This window comes from Paroedura picta, chromosome 14 (assembly GCF_049243985.1).
Source record: "Paroedura picta isolate Pp20150507F chromosome 14, Ppicta_v3.0, whole genome shotgun sequence".
NCBI classification, from domain to species: domain Eukaryota; kingdom Metazoa; phylum Chordata; class Lepidosauria; order Squamata; family Gekkonidae; genus Paroedura; species Paroedura picta.
This window is the reverse complement of record NC_135382.1, coordinates 10,400,936-10,420,715: the sequence shown is the minus strand read 5'-3', so window position 1 is coordinate 10,420,715 and position 19,780 is coordinate 10,400,936. Positions and strand designations below refer to the sequence as shown.

General features: G+C 47.6%; 1 protein-coding gene across 3 annotated transcripts in view; it reads right to left on the bottom strand.

Annotated features, from left to right (window-relative positions):
• The window catches only part of PSD2 (pleckstrin and Sec7 domain containing 2), a 99,167-nt gene that overhangs the window by 23,521 nt on the left and 55,866 nt on the right, over positions 1–19,780 (bottom strand). For 2 of the 3 annotated variants that reach the window (XM_077310043.1, XM_077310045.1), the window contains 4 exons: positions 16,135–16,224; positions 11,988–12,031; positions 9,356–9,546; positions 8,069–8,139 (listed from right to left, as the gene is read on the bottom strand). In XM_077310043.1, coding sequence (XP_077166158.1) covers positions 8,069–8,139; positions 9,356–9,546; positions 11,988–12,031; positions 16,135–16,224 — 396 coding nt within the window. Of the gene's footprint in view, positions 1–8,068; positions 8,140–9,355; positions 9,547–11,987; positions 12,032–16,134; positions 16,226–19,780 lie in introns of all 3 variants that reach the window. The other variant, XM_077310044.1, reaches the window with a different exon arrangement.

Sequence of the window (19,780 nt, the reverse complement as noted above, 5' to 3'; positions counted from 1 at the left end):
TTTGCGGCTCTCGCAGCGTCATACCGCCGCCCGAGGGAACCCCCAGCAGTCGCGCGAAGCGCGGCTCCTGGGGCTTCCCTCCCTGCCGGTCTGACGCTTTGCGCCTCTCGCAGCGTCAGACCGCCGCCCGAGGGAACCCCCAGCAGTCGCGCAAAGCGCGGCTGCTGGGGCTTCCCTCCCTGCCGGTCTGACGCTGCGAGAGGCGCTTTGCGCCTCTCGCAGCGTCAGACCGCCGCCCGAGGGAACCCCCAGCAGTCGCGCAAAGCGCGGCTGCTGGGGCTTCCCTCCCTGCCGGACTCACGCGCCTTTCAAAACCCCTTTTTATAAAGGGGCTTTGAAACTAGTTTAAATATAAAATGTGGAACCCAGGAATGAGAACATTCCCCCCCCCCCTTCAAATTGCTTGGTGGCTGTCAGAATTCTCAGGTCTTCTGCCATGTTATTCTGTTTGATTCTGTTGCTTGTTAGAGTGGCCTGCTTTGCCCTGATGTAACACAGATGTTGTAGTTTGACACCCCAAGGTTGATTTCCTGCCACTATAGTTTATGCCTCCTCACCCTCCTTCCACATTCCTTCTCCTCCCTTCTTTTAGTGTCCTGTAGTTCCCAGACCTGGTGTTCCCAATGGCCAAATGGTTATCTCTATGTTTTGACTCCTTTGAACAGTGCCTGGTTTGAGTTCCCAGGGGAGGGGGGCACAAACCTCTATATTACTTGTTTTATGCTGGGTGCCTCAGTCCTGACTCTGCCTTCGTTGTAGATGCTTTCATTGTTCTTAAATAAAGAAACTTTCATTCTATGAGGTTCCTTATTAGGAAATTGAAGTTACTCAGTTAGTCACGACTCCCTAAGAGTGCTTCTCTGTTCTCAACATGCAGTTGGAAGTTAAAGCCTCAGAAATTACCACAATGGCTGATGCCACTACTGAATGTGAGGTTGATCACACTCATGTCCCTGAGATGGATGGACAGAAAATTGGAGGAATCCTGTTTGACCATATACAGAAAATCCAGCTTCTTAGGAGCAGACATTGCTGAAGCCAGCTTCCTCCAAATTGTGGCTGTGAGGTTTGAATCTCTCAAGGATGGGTAGTGCGATCGAAGTTGGGGACTCCTAATAGTGTTGGCTAAGCACCTTGTCCTTTGGGTAGGTAACCAAAGAGGAGGCATCCAAGTCTGGGGCCTTCACCATACAGAGGAGCTGTTTGGAATGGAGCTGGTAGTCTTCGGATGGAGATGAGGGAGAGGGATCCCCAACAGCATCGTCTGGGGAAGAATTGGAAGCTGTGCAGGGCAATGGGGGAGGGTGAGCAGGTTCACCCTCCATTTCCAGTAAGGGTGAGGTTTGTAGAAACCAAAAGCCACCTGCAGTTCCTCCAGGAATCGACGATCCCACTGTCCCACATAGACCAGGGAAGGATCATATGAAGTGTTGGAAGCAGAATGCCGTATGGTAGGTTGGTGCTCTGATCTAGAGAGTGGAGCTTCTTGACTAGGAACCAAGGGTGGTATATGCTGTGTTAAAGGAACCGAAGATGCAGACAGAACTGAAGGGTCCAGAGATTTGTCTGCCGAACCGTAGTCAGTGACTGGAACGGTCCTTGTGCTTCTACTTCTTAGACCTCTCGGGATGAGGTTCGGAAGGCTGAAATGGCGGAGCTTGTTCCATAATGGCCTCCTTAGCCAGGGACAGAGTCTGAGAGACTGGTCTCTTCTCACAAAGGGCTGAAACTGATGCCAGAACTGAGGCCATCGAGTGAACTGAAGCGGCTCCAAGTGTACAGGCAGGAGCGGAAGTTGGCTCAGATGCCAGTTTAGGGGGGCCTGTCAAGAGGGCCTTCTCCCACAGCATGGCCTTCAGCCTTGAAGTGTGATCTGACCTGGCCTTTGAGGTAAACTTCTGGCAAATGCAGCATGTGCCAACATTCTGTGCCTCCCCCAGACGCAGAAGACATCAGTCATGTTCATCCGTGTGGGGGATCTCAATACCTCAACGGGAGCACTTCTTGAAAATGGCCTTTGAGGCTGTCAGTGAAAACAAGGAACTGTTCGAGACTTCGACTATAATTCATGGCGGCAAAAAAGGAACTGAGGGTAAGGGGGGCGCTCTGCCTCTAATCATGTGTGCGTTCCAGCAGGAAGCCGCATGCATGCACACCGTGTTGGGGTGGTAGGGCCCCTCGTAGTAAAGACTTTCTGTGGCTGGCCTGCACTTGTGGAATCCCAATGTGGGCCTGCATCACAAGATGGATAATGAATATTTATGAACAGCAGTGTCTTCTGAGGGTTGCAGAATAGATTCAGGTGCTCACACAATCTGATGGAACAAGCTCCAAAGACTTTTGGGGAACTTTGCAAATTACCAGGGCTCTATTGTTACTATCAAAAGTTTACCCCAGATTTTTTTGCATACCGAAACCTTTTTCTGATTGGCTGACTTCTTCCATGATCCAATACAAATGAATCTCACAGATCAGCCCAGAGAAGGAAGCAAACTGTTGAATGAAGTGGGATTTCTGGACATATAATTTCCACTCAACTAGTAACGTGGACTAAGAAACACCAGAGTATATTAAATGAACTACTTGGCCATTAAATATGGCCTTCACTAATGGCATACCAAATATGTCATTACCTTTTATTCTACATATGGATACCTCTAATGAAGGACTTGGCGTAGTTCTCTGTCAATGGCAGGAAGGTTAACAAGAGTTATTGGTTGTAGTTCAAGGACACTCACAGCAGCAGTGAAAAAATATAATTTGCATATAGGGAAACTGGAATTCTTGGCCTTGAAGTGTGCAGCCACAGATAATTTCCATGACTACCTCTATTATGTGCCCTCATTCTTGGTGTACAATGATAATAATTCATTAACAGACCTCTTCACATCTGCAAGACTTAATGCTGTCAACCACTTCTGGGTAGGAGGATTAGTTCATTTCAATTACTGTATAAAATTTCACTCAAGGAAGTCAAATGTGGGTGCCACTTGACACAGACAAACATATAGCTAAGTGTACCAAAGAAGCAACTATAGATGTAATGAGTGCCATTTTTACAATGTACTAGGTAACAGCTTTTACTTTCAAACCCTAGTTATGGAAGATTTTGCAAAAAGATCCAGGGCACAGCGGATCTCAAAGAATGATCTACAGACAGCCCAGAAAGAAGATCTTCAGATCTCCAAAACTCTACAATATAAAACTTTGGGTCATAAACACACTAACTATACATACAATGAAGAATGTTCCACTCAGCTGCAAGAATGGAGTAGACTGTGTGCAAACAATGACAGCTTGCTTTATTGGAAAAACTAGATTTTAAGCCCATTTTAAGAAGCAATAAAATGGGCGCTAGAAAGGGGCAAGGGACGGCACGGTGTCTAAGGCGAGGCGGCTCCGGCGGCCGGGAGAAGGCTGCCCTGCCCACCCCCCAGCCCAGACTCCGCCGAGCCTTCTCTCGGGCGGCGGAGCGGGCTCGCCGTGTTTCTAACGCGGCGAGGCCGCTCCGCCGGCCGGGAGAAGGCTGCCCTGCCCACCCCCCAGCCCAGACTCAGCCGAGCCTTCTCCTGGCCGGCGGAGCGGGATCACCGCATTTCTAACGCGGCGAGGCCCCTCCGCCGGCCGGGAGAAGGCTGCCCTGCCCACCCCCCAGCCCAGACTCAGCCGAGCCTTCTCCCAGCCGGCGGAGCAGCCGGGCACATTCCCTGGGCTGGTGAAGCAGCCAATGGCTGCTTGGGGCGGGATGGACTCTCGGAGGGTCCAATCAGGATCCGCTTCGCGGATCCTGATTGGCCCCTCCGAGTTTTTATCACGGACAGGGCCCGCCCTAACTCCTCCCACACAGCCCTTAGTGCTTTATTCAGTCCGTGGCGCTCAGCACCACGGGGCTGATTAAAGATAAGTTCAAACACTAATTAGTTTTATCTGCAAAATACAAGCCTTCGGTATTTTGTGAACTGCATGAGGAATAAGGCCACCAAGGTGGGGAACATGTCTTCAGTGAGGGATTGGGTTTCATTGACCTCACATGAACAGAGACGTTGAACATTTATTGCTTCATCAAAAAGGAGTCATGCCAGTTGGATATTGCTCCACTGACCAACATAATAACAAAACTTTTGAATTTGTATCCATTCACTTCTTGCATTTATAGAGGAGCAAGGGATGATTTGAATATAACTTAGTTTTGATCATTTTTCAAGGTTAGTCCAGACTTGTCCTACATGCAACAAAACTGGAAAGATAGCAGTAGACCAAGGGTTTCCACACCCATTAAATGTAGTGAAATGCTTACCTTATGTAGTCATTATATTCCGGCCCTCCATATGACCTTGCCAACATCCAGCGTCTGGGCAGTAATCAGCCAGCAACACCCTCTATTTTAAAGCACTAGTTGGGGAATCATATCAAGTGGATTCTCCAATCTATTTAGCGTTAGCTACAGAGTGAAGGTCTGGAGTCTCAAATGTGCTAAAGGCACCTGCCTCATCCCACCCTCACACCCACCTCCCTCTCCCTTGTTCCCGGACAGGAATTTCTTTTTTTAAATGGCTAACATCCTGGAGCAACTAATAGGTCGAGAAGCATGCAGGCAATACCAGAAATAATTTTTCCCCAAATTTGTAACACAAAGATTGCCTCTCTAAAATCCCCCCCCCCCAAATCAGGAACAAGATTTTTTAACAGTATCAAGACTTGTGATTCCATAAGGGGTGGCATTCAAAAAGCACTATTATTATTATTATTTATTATTATTTATTATTATTCGATTTATTTCCCGCCACTCCCTTATGGCTCGTGGCAAGTTACAGTGTCTTAAATTCCCCATTAAAACCCCATTAAAAGACATAAAAACATTACCAACATGGCGGAAATCAGTAAACTCAACTCCCGCCCCCCACTACTAGCGGGTGGAGAAGGAGGTCCCGATGATGTTCAGTTCAGGTCCCAGATCCCAGGGGGGCGTAGATCTATCTTACCAGCCCTGGCCTCCACAATATACCTGGCGGAAGAGCTCCGTTTTGCAGGCCCTGCAGAATGTTGAAAGATCCTGCAGGGCTCACAGCTCTCCTGGGAGCTCGTTCCACCAGTTCGGGGCCAGGACCAAAGAGGCCCTGGCCCTGGTCGAGGCCAGGCATGCTTCCCTAGGGCCGGGAACGACCAGCAGATTTTCACCCGCAGAACGCAAGGCCCTGCAGGAGGCATAGGGTGACAGGTGGTCCCTCAGGTATTTGGGTCCCAACTCACGTAAAGCCTTAAAGGTTAAAACCAAAACCTTGAACCGGATCCGGACAGCAATTGGCAACCAATGCAATTGCCTCAGCACCGGCTGGATGTGGGCCCTCCAAGATGTGCCGGTGAGGACCCTAGCAGCTGCATTTTGCACTAGCTGAAGTTTCCGGATCAAGGACAAGGATAGGCCCGCGTAGAGCATTATGCATCATAGATAAGATGCATGGGTGTTTAAATGGAAAACTATGAATTAAAAAAAATAGTGGGCATCGCGGGACCTTTAAAACAGGGAGAACAGTGATTGGTTACCTGGATTCATTGACAGGCGGAAGAGAGTCACGTATAAAGCGCATTGCTCTCTTCCGCCATTTCCAGCAGCAGTTGTGGAGGGTGAGGAGCGGAAAAAGTCCGCAGACAAGAGCGAGACAGCAAAAAGGTGAAGAGGGGCTGGGAGGCACGATAATATTTAGTGCTACGCTATTAACAATCACTTGGCTAAGAAAAATGGTAAAAACTTCTAGACTAGGAATAATATGTGATGAGAACTAAATATCTATGTTAAAAGAGATGGCAAACCATATCAACTGGTCGCTTTTTCTTTACAACTTTTCTGTAAATGCTTTATATAATAATAAACAATAAAATTATTATAAAAAAAAATATTTAGTGCTACGCCATTCAGCTGGCATAACGCTATTTTTACCGATGTGTGGAAATGACCATTGGTTAACTTACCGTGAGATGGTCCTTCTCCTTGAGGCCAGGAAGACGTCTCCTGTTAAAGTGGCGGGAAAACACCCACCGAGACGTCCTCCTGGATCTCAAGGGAGAATGCCCCAAATCTTCAATGATTTTATTCTGCTGTTTGGTTTTCCCAAACAATTGCATCATGACTAAGGTGCAGAATTTGAAAACCAACTTTTCAAAAGACTGCAGCAGGATTGCAATATTAGCCCTTCCCGGCTGACTCCATATCATCACCAAGATAATGGCCAAATTGAGCGAATGAACCTGATGCTGCTGGCTATGACGGAAACTGCCTGAGAAACAAAAAGGCCCGTTGGAAGGACTCCCTTGATGCAGACAACTGAAGCCATAGTTTTTGCTTGTTGTTTGGAAGATCACCAAGCTTGCCCGTAGAAGTTGCATCACCAAGACAACAATTCATGCGTAAACAGATGGGAAGGACAGAGAAGAGAAGCATACAAGCTGGCATCAAAATATTCTCAATCATCTGCATTACAGGGAAAGGGAAGTTGTGAAAGCAGACAGCACGGTGCTATCCTTGCCGCAGGAGTCAGCGCTAGTCAACAACTTGTCAGAGGGAGCGGGCCCTGGCACGCTGTGAGCTTATCGGGAAGACAGGACACACGTGGCGCTCCAGAGGAAGGGGGGCAGGCCTACATTTTGAGTGCAAGCAGAAGCTGCTAGCAGAGATGTCAGAGTCCTTCATTGCTCTTACATCCCTGTGATTTCTTAGATCCTTGATCGGTGCTCAGAGACACACAGAAACAAATCTCCACAAAGCACATACCAGGAACAGATAGACATTGGACAAAAGCTGCAGGTTCTTGCTCTGAGGACTTTGTCACTGACTCCAGCCCCCCCAGGTATGGGACACCACACAAATCTTAGATGCAGAGATATTTACTTCCCAGGATCAGAGGCTCCTCCTGCCGCTTCTGATGGCACCACCACATCTCAGCCTGAGCCCAACACTGATGAGAAGAGCTGTTTTTTTGTTCCCCACTTTTTACTATCTGAAGGAGTCTCAAAGTCACTAATCGCATTCCCTTCCTCTCCTCAAAACAAACACCCGGTGAGGCAGGTGAGGCTGAGAGAGTTCTGAGAGAACTTTGACTGGTCCAGGGCCACCCAGCGGGCCTCATGTGTTTCAAAGGGGCTGACAATTGCCTTCCCTTCCTCTCCTCAAAACAGACAGCCTGTGAGGTAGGTGAGGATGAGAGAGCTCTGAAAGAATTGCGACTGGCTCAAGATCACCCAGCTGGCTTCATGTGGAGAAGTGGGGAATCAAACCTGGTTCTCCACATTAGAGGCTGCCGCTCTTAACCACCATACCAAGCTGGATCTAGTTGAAGGTCCTTTTTTACCATGGAGAACCCCCTGAAACATTCTTCAAGCTTCGGGAAACCCCAGAAGTGGCGTGATCATGCAGAATATAGTTGGGAGGCATAGCTGTGTACACGCCCACCTGGGGACTCTCCCCTTCCCACCCCTCCAGGCCCTTTTGGGATCGGGGGGGGGGGCGGAGGGGGTTGACATGACCATGTATAGTCATATAATTTGATCAATGTTTAACAAATTTAAGAAATATATATAAAACTTATAAATTAACTCCCACCCATTCGGGAAACGCTTCCAGGGCTGTCAAGAAATCTTGGGGCTTCACAAAACCCTGGTTGAGAAATCCTGAGTTAGAGAAAAGGCACACGATCACTTAAGGACATCCACTTATCAGCATCTTCCTTCAGCTGTGGCACAGATTCCTGTTCCTTGCTATTTCTTGCAGTGCTATCAGCCATTGTAATTGTTTGCCATATGCTGTGGCCTATATAGATAAGAATGTTTTCACTGGGGGGCGTAACTGTGTGACAGGGAGAAATAGCTGATTGACTTGTTTCTATTTGAAGAAGGTCCTGCTGACAGAGGGGAGCCGAAGACCAAGAGGCAGGTGCAGGTGGAGATGAAGCTCCGGATCGCTCTTCCTCCCTCTTTATAAGTTTTCTTCTAGGGAAGACCCATGGTTTGAAGAGAACGCACTGAGAGGAAGAACAGGCAGCATTGCAAAAACAGAGCAGTCCACCATCTTTACCTTTTGCAGATACAGAATGGTTCCTTTCAGCACTGCATAAAATTTCTTCCATCCTCGTCGTCCCCTGGGAGCTGAAAAGCAAGGCAGTAGGTATGCCCCGAGACTTAAGCAACAGGGAGACAAATAATGCATCGCAGGAGAAACCCGTAAGAAATACCCTTCCATGCAAGGCTACAATAGGGATAGGGGAGAAAATTAAGCAGGGGCCTGGGACTTGTAAACTCCATGCTCTGAGTTTGTGGTGGGGAAGCTACCTGACACCAAGCAAGTCCCCCTGCGATGGTGAAGAAGGAAGAGGCCCTAATCTACAGGCCAACGCCATAGCAGCACTGTTCCGATGGCACACTATAGCCCAAAGCAGAAGAGCAATGCAAGAGGATTAAAGGAAGGGCAGAAAGGTAACTTAGCATCCTTCTAAGCAGAGGTGGTGGATTTTAAAGGATGCCGATCTGTTTAGGATGGCACTCTCAGTCAGTATCCTCTGCTCCCTCATATCTCATTACAAGCACCAAACAGGGTGCAACTTAATTCCAGAAATAGAGGGCATGCTGGCACTTCCCCCTGTGGAGGAGTGAGGAATCAAACCCAGTTCTCCAGATTAGAGACTTTTAACCACTAAACCAGGGATAGTCAAACTGCGGCCCTCCAGATGTCCATGGACTACAATTCCCAGGAGCCCCCTGCCAGCGAATGCTGGCAGGGGCTCCTAGGAATTGTAGTCCATGGACATCTGGAGGGCCGCAGTTTGACTACCCCTGCACTAAACCATGCCAGTGAAACTCCTTCTTAAAGTGTGCCGGAAAGCCTATACCCAGAATTAATCTTTGTTGGTCTTGAAGGTGCCCCTAGACTACAGCTTCCTTTCCCATCCTCTTTTGGTGCTGTTGCTATATCATGGGAAGTCACTTGAAGCCAAGAACAACACAATGTTGGGAAAACCTTTCTGGGAGGAAAGCAGAATTGCATCTAGAAGAGAAATTGGCTGAACAGAACGTTGATTCCCTCAAACTTTTTTTTTTAAGTCAGTGTTTGGAATACAATAAAATCAGTCCAGTAGCACCTTTAAGACCAATGAAGATATATTCAGGCCGTGAGCTTTCAAGTGCTTGCACTCGAAAGCTCACACCTTGAATAAATCTTTGTGCTACAGGACTCTGATTTTATTGTGCTGCTTCAGACCAACACGGCTACCCATTTGAACCTAATGTTTGGAATAGTCACTCAAAAATGCCCAGCCAAGAGTCGAAAGAGTATCCTTCTCTCCTTGCCCGCACGCTTGTCACCTACTTCTCTTCCCATCCATGTCAGCGTGGGTTTTCCGCGTGAGGATGCCATGCTTGTAGGTGACAGCATTCTGGGCCTGCGGGACATCCAGGAAAGGGTTGCTTCCGTCCACGATCCTTGGCGCTTTCTTGGCTCCAGCGCCAAATTTGTCATCAACCAGTTCTGACAGTGATTTTCTGAGTTCATCTTCATCTCTTGGAGAGAAAGCAAAATAAAACAAAAATCACAGTGCCAATGAGAAATCTGCTTTTGAAAATACCTGGTCTCTCTCACTCTCTCTTTCTCACTCTGTATATTTAGCACAAATGAGAGAGCTGGTTTTTTGTACCCTGCTTTTTACTACCCGAAGGAGTCCCAGAGTGACTTACAATCAGACACCCGGTGAGGCCAGTGAGGCTGAGAGAGCTCTGAGAGAACTACTATGTGAAAAAATCTGTGAGAGAACTGTGACTAGCTCAAGGTGACCTGGGGATTTCCTGGAATTAAAGCTCACCTGCAAGCTGCAGAGATCAGCTGCCCTGGAGAAAATGGCTGCTGTGGAAGGTGTAGGCTTGCCATGTCCCTCCCGGGGCCTAGTTGGGGGTGAGGGAGTAGAAAGAAGGCCTAGGTCACATTGCTGGTGTTGCAAAGGAAGTTGCATCATTACACCAGCGATATCCAGGCAGCATTCTAGTATTGGGGCAAAAGCTCTATGCTAAAATTTGCTTCTACCATAGAGGTTTTGCCCAAATACCAGGCAATCACCTAGAAGTCACTGGTGTGATGATATCACTTCCTGTACGATGTCAGCAATATAGCCTAGGCCTTCTTTCTACTGATAAGTCATCCACCAGCCTGCTAATTAGTGATTGGAGGTCAAGGGCTGGGCAGGGGATCCCTGCCTCCACTAGGGGGTCTGGCTACCCTAGGAGGGTGGACTATAGCAATGTACCCCATGAAAGTTCCTGTCCTCCCCAGGTTCTGTCTCTGAATCTCCAGTTCTCCAATGTGGAAGCCAGGGAGGATCTGACAATCCTAGTAACGACACCCAGGAGGAGAATTCATGCTTTCCATTCTCTGGGAGTTGCTGCTATTTCACTTGGCTAAATGCTTTTGTGTTTGTGTGGTCCAGAAGCGGCAGCAGATGCCTGAATAGGTCCCACCCACCAATTCATAAGAGGTGGCAGCTCCAGGACAGAGCAAAGCACCTGTCAAGAAGGCAGAAGCAGCCTGAGGGGCCCAGCAAGAGCAAGGGGGTACCACCTGTGGGAGAGGCTGCAGGTGAGCACAGCAGCAGGGGGCGTGGTTAGTCAACCCAGGCCATTAGCCTTTGGCCAGCCCTAGTGCAGAACTGGATGGGATGGGGCAAGGCACAGAAAGAGCCAGGAGGATCTGAGGAGGGAGGGGCAGGGCTGGGCTAGGCTGCAGCCCCAGGGAGAAGAAGGGAGACGTCAGGAAGGTTAGGGGAGAGGAAGGCAAGAGAAGGGAGGAAGAGGAATCTAAGAGGAAGCTGGGGCCTGAGGCAAGGTAAGGCTACCAATCCTGGCAGAATGGCCCCAAGACAGGGGGCATAGTTCAGCTCCCTGAAGCTTGGAAGGGAAAAACTGTGAAGAGATCCAGGCTTGCGGGGAAGCCTTGGGATACATTTCTCATTGTAATCAAGTCACACTTGGTGGTGGTAGAAAGTGTTGTCAAGTCACAGCTGACTTATGGAGACTCTGCAGAGTTTCCCAGGCAAGAGACATTCAGAGGCGTTCTACCATCGCCTGCCTCTGCAACACGTCCCTGGAATTCCTTGAAGGTCTCTCATCCAAGTGCAAGCCAGGGTTAGCCTTGCTTAGCTTTCGAGATGCGATGAGACTGAGCTAGCCTGAACTATCCAGGACAAGGCAAGGAGAGGCTTGGGGAGTGTTATAGCATCTGGGGCGTCTCTGCTGCACATGGAAGTTGCTTATGATGTCATGCTGCCCCCTGGTGGGACCACATTCCAGGGAAGTGCTTTTCATACAGATGGTGCAGGAAGCATCTTGAAGGTTGTCTGGAGGAAGTTCTGTTGGAAACACTGGGGAAATTTTTGAGAGAGGTGGGAAAACACTGGCCAGTGACAGGGAGGTATTTGTGTGTGTGTGTGTGTGTGTGTGTGTGTAAATGAAACGGATATTTGTTAAAAGTGAAAATTTTGGCTCAACCTTAGTAGCATGGTATGGGGGAGGGATATTTAAACAGAGTTTGAATTCCACAGCACCATAAATTGTCATTCTTGCACGTGAAACATCCAGAGAGGTAAATACTGTTCGGTCTTCTGCTAGGATTAACCAATGGCTTGAATCTATGTGGATCAGCACAGATGTGGAAACACATAGGGCAGGATTTGTTCCGACTGATCCTTGCAGAATTGAGCATTTTATCTCTGCCTTAAAGGAACTTGCTCTTTTGACTGGCTTTGTGTCCATCCTACTTTGATGAACGCAACAGATACTGCTCTGAAGATAAGCCTCCAACACTAGAAGGCAGACTATAGGGAGGGCGTGGATTGAGGCAAGCCCTGCCTCAGACCATTCAAAACATGCATCTCTGACACCATTAAGAGACATTAGGTCCTTTGATAAAGACATTTTCCCATAATCATAATATAAAATACTTCGGAAATACTTACATAGCCCATTCAAGCTTTTCATTTTTAATGGAGTTATACAGGCTCTGAAACAAAGACATTGCATCAGTTCTTAGCAGATCCTCAGAAAAAAAACTATGACACACATTATATCAACTGCTACTGAAGTTCTACTATAGTAAGGTATTCTTAGTGGAGTCCTCCCTTATTGGTCTAACATAGGGGTTTAAAAAAATAAAAACAACCTATCTCTAACATGCAGCAAATTAGTTTAACAATGGGCTTTTCTGCATTCTCATTTTACTCACTGCTATGTTCCTGTTTATCTGGGACCAGCGGGGGTGGGGGGTGTTCCCCTATTTGGCACATGTTTTACTCATAGTGGTTAATTTGACACCAAATAGCTTTATTTCAAGTTCCTCTTCTGCAGGCTGTTAGATCTCACATCAATGAGCAAAACAAGAACTTAACAGCAAGCTAAATAAGGATGTGGAAAAACCTAATGAAATAATAGTTCCTGTGCAACTTTGATTTTCTGCCCACATTTTCAGAACTCATGAGAAGGTGGAAATCGTATCCACACATTCCATCCATCCATCCATCCATCCATCCATCCATCCATCCATCCCCCTCCTCTTGCAGGCCTTGATCTTGACCTTCATAGCCTTGCTTTCAGGAAATCTAAAACAGCCACCAAAAGGAATGCCTACTCCAAATGCCAAAGTCCACTTTAAATGCTATTCTTCTTGGCAATACCCGGATGTGCAAGATCTCCAACCCATGAACATCTATGAGAGCGTTTCTCATCTTTTTTAATCATTGAGAAACCCCTGAAACATTATTGAGGCTTCGAGAAACCCCGGAAGTAGCGAGATCACGCAGAATATGGTTGGGAGGCATAGCCCACCCAGGGCCCTCCCCTTCCTACCTCCTCCAGGCCCATCATTGGCCATTTTGGGACCCTATATGGTCAGATCAGCCAATAAATTTTGAACAATTTTTTTAAAAATATAAAAATTAATTAACTCCCACTCATTCAGGAAACCTTTCCAAGGCCATCAAGAAATCCCAGGGTTTCACCAAACCCTGGTTGAGAAATCGTGATCTATGATAATAACAGTGTAGACTAAAGGACCGATCCCACATTTTACTGTATAAATGAGATCAGATGGGTCAACCTTTGATATTGTAGGAGAAAATAATTTGGGAATGATCCTTTCCCACCATGTGCAAAAAATAGCAAGCAGTATTATGGTGAACTGCTGTTTAGGGATGGCAAATCCCACCCCCCCGGCTCACTTTCCAGTCTCCAACTATTACATAAAAATATGTGAGATGAACAACACATAGGGTTGAAATTGTAAGACTCATCCTGATTTTACACACCAGATCTGGGGTGGGTCACTCCAGAGCCTTGTTCCAGGCTCCATCTGAGCTTTTAGGGAGAGCCGCTTGGCTAAATCTTCTCTGCAGCACCGCATTCTCAAGAAGGCCACCAGAGGAAAACACCCTGACTAGGAAGGAGCCAATAAGAGTGGCAGCAAACAGCTGATGGTCCTGCTTCCAAGCTTGCCCTTTCCATTTGTGCTGTGATGGCTGTGCTAGATTTGGACAGCCTGGGCTGAATCTGCCCAGAGCTTTTATTCCAATCCCAGGTCGATTCAGTCCCTGCCATCTCCACTGAATGCGATTTCTATTTTGATTTTGTCCAATTTAAATTTTCCCTCTGCAACAAACATGATTGATCCAGAGTGAGCCTACCTTTTCCCTATAATATCCTAGAGTGGATATAATCCTCAATATTTGAAAAATCGGTGTGAGAAAGCATGCAGAGCTCTGCGTATTCCGAGCTTGCTCCGTGGTAGAGAAGCCCTGATTGGCCAAGCTTCAGTTCCTCGTTCCCAGGCTGTAAGCTTGCCTTAAAGGGGAAGCCCTAACTTCTCTCAGCAGAGGCTCCAGAAGTCTAACTTCTCTTGGTAGAGATTTGCCTATTGATTTTTTTCTCCTTCCTCTTCTGTCTCCAATCCTCTTGCCCTACCCCCTTCAAGAAAGGAAAGAGGCTCCTGCTCTGCTTGGCTCCCCCCTCCCCTTCTGAGCATTCCTAACCACGTGCAGAACACTTCTCTGTTTCAATAAGGATGGGGGGAGAGAAAGACCCGAGTTCAAATTGATCTGGATTCAGCAGGATCCACAATGGAATAAACAAAGTAAGTGCAGAGTCATCCCTGGTTCTGCAACACCCTATGGTCCTGTCACCTATTTCTGGTTTGACTGGGATGCTTCCCTCCTGCCCTGCCTCTGTTGTCATCTGGCATGCTGAGAAATGAAAACCTGGTTGCTATGGGGCATCGACATCACAAGCTAATGCTGGGAACCTGTTTGGAATAGGGTAGGACACACAGCAAGGAACGAAGGAGTTCTTATCCCCGTGAGCGACGCTTTTCATTTTCCTAAGCCAGGGGTAGTCAAACTGCGGCCCTCCAGATGTCCATGGACTACAATTCCCAGGAGCCCCCTGCCAGCATTCGCTGGCAGGGGGCTCCTGGGAATTGTAGTCCATGGACATCTGGAGGGCCGCAGTTTGACTACCCCTGTCCTAAGCAATCGATTGTCTCTCCAAATTCTGCAATGCTGTAAATTATCCAGGAAGGCTGCTTCTCTCATAGGGAACTCCCTGCACAGCAAAAAGAACCCTCCAGCTTGACAGACGAATTTCACATAGTCAGTATTTAATGCTTAAAAGTATTCAGTGATGCAGTCCCCTGCCTCAAGTGATCAAGTGGTGCGGGCCCCAGGACACTAAACCACATGTGGCACATTGCCAAACTTCAAGCTGGAGATCTCTTAGAATTACAAATGATCCCCTGATGACAATTATTGACTATTTATAGCTTCTTTATGTAAAACGTTTAGTCCACTCCTCCCAGACAGCACGGCTGCTTTAGAAGGCGGCCTGCCTGGCACTGAGGTCTGTCTCCATCATCCCAGCCTCCAGCCTCAAATGTCTGTGGCTGGCAGCTCTGCAGGCATGAAGAAGAAGAAGAAGAAGAAGAAGAAGAAGAAGAAGAAGAAGAAGAAGAAGAAGAAGAAGAAGAAGAAGAAGAAGAAGAAGAAGAAGAAGAAGAAGAAGAAGTTGGTTCTTCTATGCCGCTTTTCTCTACCCGAAGGAATCTCAAAGCGGCTTCCATTTGCCTTCCCTTTCCTCTCCCCACAACAGACCCCCTGTGAGGAAGGTGAGGCTGAGAGAGCCCTGATATTCCTGCTCGGTCAGAAGAGATTTATCAGTGCTGTGGCGAGCCCAAGGTCACCCAGCTGGTTGCATATGGGGGAGAATTGAACCCGGCCCGCAGAATCGAACCTGGCCCGCCAGATTAGAAGTCCGCACTCCTAACCACTGCACCAAACTGGCTAAGGCTGAGTCCACCTAGCTTTCTGGTTCATTGGGTAGGATTTCCTCAGTGGCTCATTCTTATTTCTCATCCTTTCCAAGGTTCCTCAGCTGCAGGCATTTGCTCTTCTAGCAATGCTAGGGATGCCAATCCCTGGGTGGGACTAGGAGCCCCCTGGGATGATAGCTCCTCTTCAAACTATTGGAGACCATGTCTGCTTTGGAGTGTGGACTTCACAGCATTATATTCCCTCCTCACCCCAAATCCTGCCCACTCCCAGCTCCACCCCCAAAGTCTCCAGGTATTTCCCAATCCAGATCTGGCAACCCTGGGCAATGATGCACCTTTGTTCCTATATTTCTCCCTTTGTTCCTATATTTCTCTGATTTCAAAGTAGGTTTATCAGCCTCCAGTTGGGGCCCAGAGATCTCTTGGAATTACAAGCTAGAGAGAAGAGGGTTTTATACCACGTTTTTCATTAACCGTCTCTCATAATGGCTTACAATCACCTTCCCTTCCTCTCCCTATAAAAGACCACCTGTGAGGTAGGTTGGGCTTAGAGAGCTCTGATAGAACTTCTCTGTGACAACAGCTCTAACAGAACCGTGACTGGTCCAAGGTCACCCAGCTGCTCCTAACCACTATACCAAGCTGGCTCTCAGAGATCAGATACCCTGCTTTGAAGAGTGGACTTCATGGCATTATACCCATAGAGGTCCTTCCCTTCCCTAAACTTCATCTTCCCACAGGCTGCATCAGCAAATCTTTAGGAATTTCCTAATCCTGTTTCACAGATTTACCTTTAACAGTTCCTTTGGAAAATCCTTCCCGTCATTTAATCCATCCAGGTTAGCCGTAAATTGATGGCAGGACATTTTCTTCCCGATGTTCTGCAATGCAGAAGACAGATAATCATGGGGATGCCTTTATGTTTTCATCAGACATTTCTGAAATGCTGGGGGCAAAACTTAAAAATGCAAGGCAAACATTTCTCAAACCAAACCCTTGGATCGAGCACATCTGGGCAGAAGCCTTGCGCAGCTTCTCTGTCGAGTTTGGTACAGCACAGCAAATTTCTAAGTAAGCAAACACAAACGGAAAAGAAAGACAAAAATCGATGGTTGCTGAAGCAGATGACTATTGACATTTTCACATACGTTGACAAATGTTCATTCAGTGTCCTTTGCAACTAGGTTCTACTTAGGTGAAATGGCAACATCCACTGATAAACAATCGCCTAATTGCATTGGAAACGGGCTGGAAATGCATTATTTTGCACACGTGAAAGTGACCTATGTCGGGTCCCCTTGTGACTCTGGGGGTTGAGCACCACTGCTGTGGGCCAGGCATCGCTGGAAGCCTTGTTTGTTCCGAAAGACCTTTCAGGAAAATCACAAGTCCTTAGATCAGGGGTAGTCAAACTGCGGCCCTCCAGATGTCCATGGACTACAATTCCCAGGAGCCCCCTGCCAGCATTCGCTGGCAGGGGGCTCCTGGGAATTGTAGTCCATGGACATCTGGAGGGCCGCAGTTTGACTACCCCTGCCTTAGATGTTCTTCTTGTTTTAAAACCTGGTATCTTTTTAAAAATTCAGATTCTATCTTATATGAGCTGCTTTGAGCGTACTTGAATGGAAAATTGCTATGGAAAAGTCGAGCTGATAAGGCAGGAATCCCCAGCGATGTGGATCCTGCAGCCACAAATGGAAATCTGGAGAGAGGGTTGAGGTCCCACCACAGAGTGACTGACCCAAGGGCGGGGGGGGGGGGGGCTATCATAAAAGGCTGGGAAGTTTCAAGCCAAGGTGTTCCCCAATGGATGCTCCCTACAGAAGTAAAGGTGATGCCTTCTGGGCTCATCCGAAGGGTCTCCTACTCCAATGAGCTGGACAATGGCAGGAACAACCCTTTGCTTTAGGATGAAATGATTTTGGGAGAGATAACAGGAAACATATTGGTGGATGGCACATTTGGGAACACTGAGAAAAGGCCTTACACTGTGAACATCTGGACTGCAGTCTCCAGCATTCCTGCAAACCTGTTTTGAGAATGCACACAAAGCTGCCTTATACTGAAGGGGTTTGGAGTGGGTGGCCTGTATGGCCCCTTCCAACTCTATGAATCTATGAATCAGACTATCAAAGTCTGTGTTATGTGCTCAGACTGGTAGGGGCAGAGGCTCTGAATGGTCTCAGGTAGAGGACTTTGCATCATCTACTACTGGATCTTTGAACTGGAGATGCTGAGGATTGAACCGGGAACCTTCTGCATAACAAGCAGATGCTCTACCACTGTGCCATGGCCCCAGAAATTGTTTTTCACCCTGGTGGTACAGATGACATCTCACCGACCTTTCCCCCCATAAAGCCTGTTTGAAATATGCCAACACTGGCTTGAGGAATTCCTGGAGATTTGGAATCATTGGAGAGGAGGTCTGGGGAGGGATTTCACCTAGACTCTATGGCAGAGGTGGTCAACCTGTGGTCCTCCAGATGTTCATGGACTACAATTCCAATGAGCCCCTGCCAGCAAATGCAGTTTCACTACCCCTGAGCTAGAGGACCACAGGTTAACTACCCCTGCTCTATGGTATGCCACAGAATTTGCTCTCTGAAGCTGCCATTTTCTCCAGGGGAACTGATCTCTGTATTCTGGAAACCAGTTGGAAATTAGATCTCCAGATCCCACCTGGAGGCTGGCAATCCTAGTTATGGGGCAATGGAGTGTTGTTGGTTTTTTAAATGCTATGTAAGCTTTTGCCATCTTTTTTTGATCATCAAGCCTGAATGGCGGTGATAAATGGATTAGTTGGTGTCTTGTAAAACATTATCAAGGTGGGAAAGCCCTAATAGAAGCAAACTGGGCAACTTTAAATATATATATATTATGAATCACACTGAAATGGAGGTTGATCCTGAGAAGTCAGGACAATTGTCTCTGGTTTTGCACGTTCATATTATTCTGACAACACTTGCGTAAGTTAACTAAACAAGCATCACGTAGTAATCACGCACAGAAAAGTGAAATGCAGCGAAAGAGTGATGGAATCATGACCAAAGATTGTAATAGATGATTTCCCTTTAGGTTTGGGACAGCAACTCTTTTTAGACCTTCTATAACCACACAATGAATAATTCTGATCAGAGGGTGGCATTGACTCATCCTAAAAAGGTTGCATTTTATTTATAGTCAGCTTGTCTAGTCACCCCTGGTAGGCATGAGAAGATTGGGGTACCAAATCCAAGTTGGGAAACTCCTGGAGATTTGGGGATGGAGCCCAGGGAGGACAGGACCTCTGTGCAGTACAGTGCCACAGAACGCAACCTCCAAAGCATTCATTTTCTCCAGGAGACCTAATCTCTGTAGTCAGGACATGAGCTCTAATTCTCCAGGTCCTATGTAGAGAGTAACACAACAGACCAGAAATCACTGTGCAAGACAGCCCTCTGTGATTAACTCAAAATCAGAAACCATTTTTTTTACACAAAATGCTATATTCAATGTCTTAGAAAGAATGCACATAAATATCCATTGTTGTTCCTCTATATATTTGTGAAACAGCCTAGGGGGTGGGACGTGTCCAGCTGTTCAAGTTGGAATAGGGCCAATAAGGGTGCAGCCAGCCTTGCCCTGATTGGCCCTGCCCGTGCAGCTCCTGCCCTCCGTCCCTGGACTCTAGCCTCTTTGCTCTCAGATGCCTCAGTGTCTGGAGCCAGCAGCAGGTAAAGAGAGAGCCCCTGGGCAAAGGATCATGGTAGAGGGCCTCCTATTGAGGGCCTCTTGGCCTGCTAAGCTGGGCCTCCTAACGAGGGCCTCTTGGCCTGCTGACTGCTCGTTAAGGACTGCTAAGGAGCTGACTAGCTGACTGCTATGGAGCTCTGTCCTGGCCCTGCTAACGAGCTGCCCAGCCCCTACCCGCCCCACTTGATCTGGCTGCCAGCTGCCACCCAAGGCCACCTTAAGCTGCTTGGCTAGGGGACCCTTTCAAGGCCCGATCTTAGCAACGGGCTTTGAAGCTAGTACAAAATAAATGGTTTCTGGGACCCAACTTGGTGTAGTGGTTAGGAGCACGGACTTCTAATCTGGTGAGCCAAGTTTGATTCCCCACTCCTCCCCCACATGCAGGCAGCTGGGCGACATTGGGCTCGCCTCAGCCCTGATAAAGCTGTTCTGACTGAGCGTGGACAGCCCTGATAAAGCTGTTCACCTCACTCACAGGGGGGTCTGTTGTGGGGAGAGGAAAGGGAAGGGCACTGTAAGCGGCTTTGAGACGCCTTCAGGTAGAGAAAAGCGGCATATAAGGGCCAACTCTTATTATTATTATTTCACGGTTGTCCAAACAAAGACCTGGTAAAGCTTCCTTTTGCCCAGTTGTTGTTTCTTCTTTCCTGAACTTTGGGAGACAAGATGTTTTTGTGAGCTGGAAAAGCTGCGCTGACACTGTGG